The 10,387-nt window shown below is 46.3% G+C and overlaps 1 protein-coding gene across 1 annotated transcript in view; it reads left to right on the top strand.

The window, feature by feature from the left end:
* Positions 1–5,209: 5,209 nt before the first annotated feature.
* The window catches only part of gnl1 (guanine nucleotide binding protein-like 1), a 33,889-nt gene continuing 28,711 nt past the window's right edge, over positions 5,210–10,387 (top strand). The window contains exon 1 of the mRNA XM_041212602.1: positions 5,210–5,538. Coding sequence (XP_041068536.1) covers positions 5,463–5,538 — 76 coding nt within the window. The 5' untranslated portion in view covers positions 5,210–5,462. The remainder of the gene's footprint in view (positions 5,539–10,387) is intronic.

Raw genomic sequence — 10,387 nt, 5'->3', positions numbered from 1 at the left:
TTTTTTAAAAATATCAACAATGATTTAAATGAGTTGAGGTTGGCGGGGGGGGGGGGGGGGGGTGGGGGTGAAGAGAATCCCTGGCCTTTCTTCTCCAGAGCTCAGGGTGGTTCCCAAAACCAGGACCACCGCCCAGAATAAATGCTGCTTAACTGTCGGCGCAGACATAAAAGGGCTTTAAAAACTCCTATTATTTTCAAATAACATTTTCCACTTCACAGCCCGGGCACCACATCCTCCTCCCTTCCCCTTTCTCTCCGGGTCATTAATTAAAATCACCACCAGCCCTGTGAACCGCTCAGACACCCAGTCGCCCGGGCGACCGGCGCACTTCCGCCAAAGAAGGTCCGGCGAACGTCGCATCGCCGCTCGCCCGCCATCTTGGGCGAGGCGCGGCTGGACAAAGGGATAAGGGCCAAGTTGAAGTCCGAGAGGTTGTGCAGATTGCAAGCATAGCATTTAAGATGTTACAGCACCATGGAACTTACCCCATCACTCCCCCACCTCTCCTCCTCCCCTGTATCACCCACTGCATTTTTTTCTTTAACCAGTCTCTGATTTAAAATAAAATATATTTTTTTACCTCTAATTTTTTTTAAAAAAATGTTTTAATGTACAGGCCCAGACTGCTGATTAAAGGACAATCCCAATGGGTCGAATCCCGGGGAATTCACCTCCAAATCCACGTTGAGAGGAGCTTCGTAATAGCCCGAGGAGACCCCTCTTCCACGTGAATGCGTCTCTATGTAACCAGACCTGCCGACAAATGCAGCCTATGTCAAAAACAACAGATTCAAATGCCAAATGAAAACACAGTAAAGCAGTAAATGTGTGAAAAAGTCTTTATTAAATTTGACCATGCCTTACAATGATCTGACTTTGCAAAAGGCTCAGGCTGACTTGAGCCACGTTAGCAGATCTTCTTCAATGTTGGGGTGGGCAACTGTCCTCATCCTCTTCCTTCCTGGAGAGAATGCCCGCTTGTCGAAGTGGTTCAAGGCGGTTTGGTTCATGTTTCATAATGGTAGACAACCTGGATGGCAGAATCTCCCACTCCTTTGCAATGTCCACTTTCTGTTTCGTTTTCCACTTGCTGTATCAACTTCACCTTCTCTGATTGACAACACTTTTAACTTCCTCACAGGTTTAGCCATATTTGCAGGTTTTGCAAGCCTTTTCACAGGCAGATCTCAAAATCAAATGATGGCTTCTCCAGCCCGCTATGATTTTGAGCCCTTGTGTGTTCTAACTCCACTCTGATTGGTCGGCACTGTCATATGAAAAGCTTAGACAAGTTTGGCTAATTTGGAATTACCAGTGCGGAATTTTGGCTTATCATGACCATGGTTCTATGGGATTTGCTATTCCGCCAGCGGGAAAGGTTGATGACTTCGACATTACCAGAATTTCTTGTCATCCATGTTTGACTCAGCGATTTCACTGTAACTAACACCTGAAATGAAGAAACCAAAAAGCAAAATACTGCGGTTGCTGGGAACCTGAAATAAAGACTGTAAAGGTCGATGATCTTTCATTGTCCGGACTCCGTGGACATGGGTTTGGTTTACAGATGTACAACGATGATATCCAACTCCATCTCTCCACTGCTTGCTTTGACCACCCTCTATGACCTTCTTCTGATGAAAGGTTACAGATCTGAAACGTTAAATCTGTTTCTCTCTCCAGGACCACTGAAGCTGCCTGACCTGTTGAGTGCTTACCAGCATTTTCTGTTTTATTTCTTAAAAAGGCAGGTATGTTAATGTTTTTGGATGGAACATTTTTCTAGTAAGGTGTCCCAACCAGAGTTGTCAAATGTTCATCACATGATCTCCCAACACTGGTCACCTGGCACATCCATCCTCATTGCTTAACACACCTTCCCACATTCATTGGAAAATGAGCTGGCTCTTTGTTATCTAATTGGATGATTCTTGAATGTCAAAGAGCAGTTTTTTCCCATCTTTAACAGTCTTAAACAAAATAAATTAAAGGAAATGATTTTTCTTTGAAAAGCACACAATTTTTTGAATGTCCAGGAGATTAAGCTTTAATTCCCTGAGACTGTGTTGCCTATTATCTGCCAAAACATTTTCAGTAATTTCAATTTCCTCTGACTAAACATTGGAAAGGCCAAGCGCTTGGCCTCTGACACAAACTGCACACTTGCCACCATTACTGTTCCTCTCCCTGGCCACTGTGCCAAGCTGTTTACAATTTTGATGCTCTATTTAACACAAGGTCTTGTCCGATATCCTCTTCACTGACTTATTTGGCTCATGTCTGACAATGCCTCAATTATAAAATTCCCATCCTTATTTTCAAATCCTCCCATGATCTTGTTCGTGCCGATCCCTGTAACCTCCACTAGCACAACCAACCTCGAGATCTCTGTGTTCCTCCAATTTTGGCCTCCCGCGCATCCCTGAATTTCATCACTCCACTCCACCTTTGGTGGAGCTATCTTCGGCTGCCTAGGTCCTGTGCACATCATGTCGCATGGATACATTACATTTTTTTCTATCACAGATCTTCCTTTAAGGTCTCCGACCTCCTTCTGATCCTTAGATACTGCCAGACCTGCTGAGTATTTCCAGCATTATCTGTTTTTATTTCATGCTTCTGTGCAATTTTCTTAATAATTTTGCTGAGATTGCATTTTTTATTGTGGAGCTATTTGTGACCATTATCATTTCCAAAGCTCTTTTTGTTCCTGTAATACCATACTCTCAGATATTATAGTAAAACATCATCTGCCTGCAGGAACTCTATCTCTCAGAACTACAGAACTGTTACAACGCAGAAGGAGGCCATTTGGCCCATCATGTCTGTACTGGATCTCCAAATGAACAGTTCACTTAGTGCCATTTCTCCTGCCTTCTCCCTGTAACCCTGCACCTTGTCACTGTTCAGATAACAGTCTAATTCACCTTTGAATATTTCAATTGAACCTGTCTCCTCCACACTCTCAGGCAGCGCATTCCAGGTCTTAACCAGTTGCTGCGAGAAAAGTTTTTCCTCATGTTGTTTTTGCTTCTTTTACTAATTACCTTAAATCTGTGCGCTCTCATTCACAATCCTTTCATGAATGAGAACAGTTTCTCCTTATATACTCTGTCCAGACTCCTCATGATTATGAATACCTTTATCAAATCTCCTCTCAGCCTTCTCTTCTCCAGGGAAAACAATCCTAACTTCTCCAATCTATCTTCATAATTTAAGTTTGTCATCCTTTGGACCATTCTCTTGAATCTTTTCTGTGCTCTCTCCAATGCCTTCACATCCTTCCTAAAGTGCAGCATCCAGAACTGGATGGAGTATCCTGGCTGAGGCTGAACTAGTGTCTTATACAAGTTCAACATAACCTCCTTGCCATTGTACTCTATGCCCCTATTAATAAAGACTGCACGCTTTATTAACCACTCTCTCAATCTGTCCTGCCCACTCAATGAATTATGCACATATACACCCAGGACCCTACTCCTGCACTGTGTCCTTTATTTTTTTGTTGGCTCTCCATGTCCTTCCTACCAACTCTCCTCAGGTACCATGCCCAAAGAGGGCATTGGCAACCATCAGGTTCCAATAATAGGATTGCCATCCCTCCAGGATTGGCCTGGAGTCTCCAGCAATTGAAGATCAATCTCCAGGACACTGCTATGTGCAATCCAGGACAAAAATAATTGGGACATTAAAAAATATAGTTTTTTTGTCATTTTCTCTGAACATTTCCCTTTACCGGAAATAAAAAATATCGAAAATTGGAAAAAAGTCTGCATCATCCAATTGGATAATGGGTCGTTTTGCTTTCCAATTGGCCTAAGAAGGCAGTACAGTGCATCAAAAGGATGGATGTGTTGGTCAACTAATGGCTAGAGTGTGGAGGCAAGTCATGTGAGGAAACCTCCAGGAGGAGGTTTAATTGTTGTGGCCACAGTTACGGATGAAAAGGTAATGCAGGCAAAACCAGGAGAATCTCTTGCTCTTACTGCCTACCATAAGCATATGAGAAGGATTTATATACAGGTTGACAATCAACCTGGTTACTTCTGTGGGCTAGCAGGCTGTGGGATAGGACTCAAACGTGGAACTTCTAACTTAGAGGTAAGAATATTACCACTGCGCCTCAAGAGTGCCGCTTGCAGGAGTTGGTTGAACATTGTTGCTTGGATGGACAATTGCTCCCCTCAAATATTAAATGGTACAGTCCCGTTCGGTTCATTCCAAGGCGCCGTCGGATCCACCGATCCACGACATGAGGGGGGAAATAGAGTTTTGCTGGATTCATTGTGAAGCAATTGAAGATGTTAAATGTACTAGAGAGTATAATATATTACTTTGTGACGTGGTTAAAAGATGGTTTTGCGCAGTGAGATGCTGTACCTTTCACATTTGGTATGTTCAAGCAGTGGCAGATGCCATGCCGCCAATGGTGATGACGTGAGGAAGTGCGTTGTTATGAGTGACGGAACAATAGGGGGCGGAGCGGCCGGCCTCTGAGTGACAGTCGCTCTTCACCGAGGGGGGGGAGGCGGGGCTCTGGCTTGTCCTTTGACATCGTATGTCAGGAGAGGTGTCAAAGAGGATGGGTTGGCAGTGCGGAGGCGGAGCAAAAGCTGAAGCCAGGCGGGCCAAAGGCGAGATGCGGGTTCGGAGAGATAAAGGGGTGAGGGCTACGGCCTGACGCGAGCATGGGTTGTCAGTCAGGAAAGGAAAGGGTTCGAAGGTGCTCGGCGCAAAAGGGACGGGGCACGCTAGTAGGAGAGGGCGGAGCTAACAACAACGTCCCTGCGTGAGGACGTAAACGGAGAGTAAGCTGGCAAGGGATGAGCCGGGCTGCGCGTCAGACCTGGACAAAGGAGGCGGGGACGGGCAGTGAGAAGGCGGAGCAAGGTCCGATGAGGGGCGGGGCGGCAGCCGGACACTATCTGGGATCGGCGGAGCAAGCACGCTGCGTCATCTGCCTGCGTAGGCTGGAGGGGCGGGCATAGAGAGGACGCAGCTTGCGTCACGCGTAATACGGCTGCGCAGTGTAGGTGGAGCCAGCGGGGATTGGATAGCGGGAGGGGGGCGCGTCATGTGGCTGCGCAAACATGTCTCCAGGTCATCTAGCGCGGCTGCGCAGAGAGCAGGGCGGGGTAGGGGGGGGCGATGGGGTGCGGCTATCATCGTGCGTAAACACAAGGAAGGGGCGGGGCGAGCAATGTGTGTTATGCGGCTGCGCAGAGGGTGGTGGGCAGGGTTGCTCGAGCCCGTGGCCTGGTGGAAGTTTTGAGTGGTGCTGAATCGTGGTGGAGAGTCGGAAGCAGAGAGTCACAGGAGCGCAGCGAGAAGCGATTATCCCGCCGAGCAACCGGAGGACACCCCCATAAAGGCCTAGCCAAGAGCCGAGCGGGAGGCTCCCGTCCGGAAGGGGCGGCAGGAGTAGCATCTCAGTGCTGGGGGGCCTTGTGACTGGCACCATGCCGCGGAAAAAGCCTTTCAGCGTGAAACAGAAAAAGAAACAGCTGCAGGAGCGGCGGGAGAGAAAACGGCAGGGTGAGTGAGAGGGTGAATAACCCAGTGATGGGCGATATAGCCCATAATATACAGGGTGAGTGAGAGGGTGAATAACCCAGTGATGGGCGATATAGCCCATAATATACAGGGTGAGTGAGAGGGTGAATAACCCAGTGATGGGCGATATAGCCCATAATATACAGGGTGAGTGAGAGGGTGAATAACCCAGTGATGGGCGATATAGCCCATAATATACAGGGTGAGTGAGAGGGTGAATAACCCAGTGATGGGCGATATAGCCCATAATATACAGGGTGAGTGAGAGGGTGAATAACCCAGTGATGGGCGATATAGCCCATAATATACAGGGTGAGTGAGAGGGTGAATAACCCAGTGATGGGCGATATAGCCCATAATATACAGGGTGAGTGAGAGGGTGAATAACCCAGTGATGGGCGATATAGCCCATAAAATACAGGGTGAGTGAGAGGGTGAATAACCCAGTGATGGGCGATATAGCCCATAATATACAGGGTGAGTGAGAGGGTGAATAACCCAGTGATGGGGAATATAGCCCATAATATACAGGGTGAGTGAGAGGGTGAATAACCCAGTGATGGGGAATATAGCCCATAATATACAGGGTGAGTGAGAGGGTGAATCACCCAGTGATGGGGGATATAGCCGATAATATACAGGGTGAGTGAGAGGGTGATTAACCCAGTGATGGGGATATAGACCATAATATACAGGGTGAGTGAGAGGATGAATAACCCAGTGATGGGGAATATAGCACATAATATACAGGGTGAGTGAGAGGGTGATTAACCCAGTGATGGGGAATATAGCCCATAATATACAGGGTGAGTGAGAGGGTGATTAACCCAGTGATGGGGATATAGACCATAATATACAGGGTGAGTGAGAGGGTGGATAACCCAGTGATGGGGAATATAGCCCATGATATACAGGGTGAGTGAGAGGATGAATAACCCAGTGATGGGGAATATAGCCCATAATATACAGGGTGAGTGAGAGGGTGATTAACCCAGTGATGGGGAATATAGCCCATAATATACAGGGTGAGTGAGAGGGTGATTAACCCAGTGATGGGGAGTATAGCCCATAATATACAGGGTGAGTGAGAGGGTGGATAACCCAGTGATGGGGAATATAAACCATAATATACAGGGAGAGTGAGAGGGTGATTAACCCAGTGATGGGGGATATAATCCATAATATACAGGGTGAGTGAGAGGGTGAATAACCCAGTGATGGGGAATATAGCCCATAATATACAGGGTGAGTGAGAGGGTGGATAACCCAGTGATGGGGGATATAGCCCATAATATACAGGGTGAATGAGAGGATGATTAACCCAGTGATGGGGGATATAGCCCATAATATACAGGGTGAGTGAGAGAGTGAATAACCCAGTGATGGGGGATATAGCCCATAGTATACAGGGTGAGTGAGAGGGTGAATAACCCAGTGATGGGGAATATAGCCCATAATATACAGGGTGAGTGAGAGAGTGAATAACCCAGTGATGGGGGATATGGCCCATAAAATACAGGGTGAGTGAGAGGGTGGATAACCCAGTGATGGGGCATATAGCCCATAATATACAGGATGAGTGAGAGGGTGAATAACCCAGTGATGGGGGATATAGCCCCTAATATACAGGGTGAGTGAGACGGTGAATAACCCCGTGATGGGGAATATATTCCATAATATACAGGGTGAGTGAGAGGGTGAATAACCCAGTGATAGGGAATATAGCCCATAATATACAGGGTGAGTGAGAGAGTGAATAACCCAGTGATCGGGGATATAGCCCTTAATATACAGGGTGAGTGAGAGGGTGCATAACCCAGTTATGGGGGATACAGCCCATAATATACAGGGTGAGTGAGAGGGTGAATAACCTAGTGATGGGGGACATAGCCCATAATATACAGGGTGAGTGAGAGGGTGAATAACCCAGTGATGGGGGATATAGACCATAATATACAGGGTGAGTAGGACGGTGAATAACCCAGTGATGGGGGATATCAACCGTAAAAAACAGGGTGAGTGAGAGGGTGAATAGCCCAATGATGGGGAATATAGCCCATAATATACAGGGTGAGTGAGAGGGTGAATAACCCCCTTATGGGGATATAGACCATAATGTACAGGGTGAGTGAGAGGGTGAATCACCCAGTGATGGGAAATATAGCCCATAATATACAGGGTGAGTGAGAGGGTGAATAACCCAGTGATGGGGGATATAGCCCATAATATACAGGGTGAGTGAGAGGGTGAATTACCCCGTGTTGGGGAATATAGCCCCTAATATACAGGGTGAGTGAGAGGGTGATTAACCCAGTGATGGGGGATATAGCCCATAATATACAGGGTGAGTGAGAAGGTGAATAACCCCGTGATGGGGATATGGACCATAATGTACAGGGTGAGTGAGAGTGTTAATAACCCAGTGATGGTGAATATAGACCATAATATACAGAGTGAGTGAGAGAATGAATAACCCAGTGATGGGGAATATCAACCATAATATACAGGGTGAGTGAGAGGGTGAATCACCCAGTGTTGCGGAATATAGCCCCTAATATACAGGGTGAGTGAGAGGGTGAATAACCCAGTGATGGGGAATATGGACCGTAATATACAGGGTGAGTGAGAGTATGAATAACCCATTGATGGGAAATGTAGACTATGATATACAGGACGAGTGAAAGGGTGAATCACCCATTGATGCGGAATATAGACCATAATATGCAGGGTGAGTGAGAGGGTGAATCACCCAGACATGCGAAATATGGACCATGATATACAGGACGAGTGAGATGATGAATCACCCAGTGATGCGGAATATAGACCATAATATACAGGGTGAGTGTGAGGGTGAATCACCCAGTGATGGGGAAAATAGAGCATAATATACAGGGTTAGTGAGAGTATGAATAACCCATTGATGGGAAACGTAGACTATGATATACAGGACGAGTGAGAGGGTGAATCACCCAGTGATGGGGAATACAGCCCATAATATACAGGGTGAGTGTGAGGGTGAATCACCCAGTGATGGGGAAAATAGAGCAGAATATACAGGGTGAGTGAGAGTATGAATCACCCAGTGATGGGGAATGTAGACTATGATATACAGGACGAGTGAGAGGGTGAATAACCCAGTGATGGGGATATAGACCATAATATACAGGGTGAGTGAGAGGGTGAATAACCCAGTGATGGGGAATATAGACCATAATATACAGGGTAAGTGAGAGGGTGATTAACCCAGTGATGGGGATATAGCCCATAATATACAGGGTGAGTAAGACGATGAATAACCCAGTGATGGGTGATATCAACCATAACACACAGCGTGAATGAGAGGGTGAATCACCCAGTGATGGGGAATATAGCCCATAATATACAGGGTGAGTGAGAGGGTGAATAACCCAGTGATGGGGAATATAGCCCATGATATACAGGGTGAGTGAGAGGGTGAATAACCCAGTGATGGGGAATATAGCCCATAATATACAGGATGAGTGAGAGGGTGAATAACCCCGTGATGGGAAATATAGCCCATAATATACAGGGTGAGTGAGAGGGTGAATAACCCAGTGATGGGGGATATAGCCCATAATATACAGGGTGAGTGAGAGGGTTAATAACCCAGTGATGGTGAATATAGACCATAATATACAGAGTGAGTGAGAGAATGAATAACCCAGTGATGGGGAATATAACCCCTAATATACAGGGTGAGTGAGAGGATGAATAACCCAGTGATGGGGAATATGGACCGTAATATACAGGGTGAGTGAGAGGGTGAATAACCCCGTGATGGGGATATAGACCGTAATGTGCAGGGTGAGTGAGAGGGTGAATAACCCATTGATGAGGAATATAGACCATGATATACAGGACGAGTGAGAGGATGAATCACCCAGTGATGCGGAATATAGACCATAATATGCAGGGTAAGTGAGAGGGTGAATCACCCAGACATGCGAAATATGGACCATGATATACAGGACGAGTGAGAGGGTGAATCACCCAGTGATGCGGAATATAGCCCATAATAATATACAGGGTAAGTGTGAGGGTGAATCACCCAGTGATGGGGAAAATAGAGCATAATATACAGGGTTAGTGAGAGTATGAATAACCCATTGATGGGAAATGTAGATTATGATATACAGGACGAGTGAGAGGGTGAATCACCCAGTGATGGGGAATATAGCCCATAATATACAGGGTGAGTGAAAGGGAGAATCACCCAGCGATGGGGAATATAGCCCAAAATATACAGGGTGAGTGAGAGGGTGAATCACCCAGTGACGGGGAATATAGCCCATACTATACAGGGTGAGCGAGAGGGTGAATAACCCAAAGATGGGCAATGTAGACCATGCTATACAGGACTAGTGAGAGGGTGAATTGCCCAGTGATGGGGAATATAGCCCATAATATACAGGGTGAGTGAGAGGGTGAATAACCCAGTGATGGGGAATATAGACCATAATATTCAGGGTGAGTGAGAGAATGAATAACCCAGTGATGGGGAATATAAACCATAATATACAGGGTGAGTGAGGGGGTGAATACCTAGTGATAGGGATATAGACCATAATATACAGGACGAGTGAGAGGGTGGATAACCCAGTGATGGGGAATATAAACCATAACAAACAGACTGAGTCAGAGGGTGAATCACCTAGTGATGAGGAATATAGACCATAATATACAAGGTGAGTGAACGGGTGAATAACCCATTGATGGGGAATGTAGACCATGATATACAGGATGAGTGAGAGGGTGAATCACCCAGTGATAGAGAATATAGGCCATATTATACAGGGCGAGCGAGAGGGTG

This window comes from Carcharodon carcharias, chromosome 19 (genome assembly GCF_017639515.1).
Source record: "Carcharodon carcharias isolate sCarCar2 chromosome 19, sCarCar2.pri, whole genome shotgun sequence".
Classification (NCBI taxonomy): Eukaryota; Metazoa; Chordata; class Chondrichthyes; order Lamniformes; family Lamnidae; genus Carcharodon; species Carcharodon carcharias.
The sequence above is the reverse complement of the archived record's forward strand: the minus strand, read 5'-3'. Positions and strand labels throughout refer to the sequence as shown.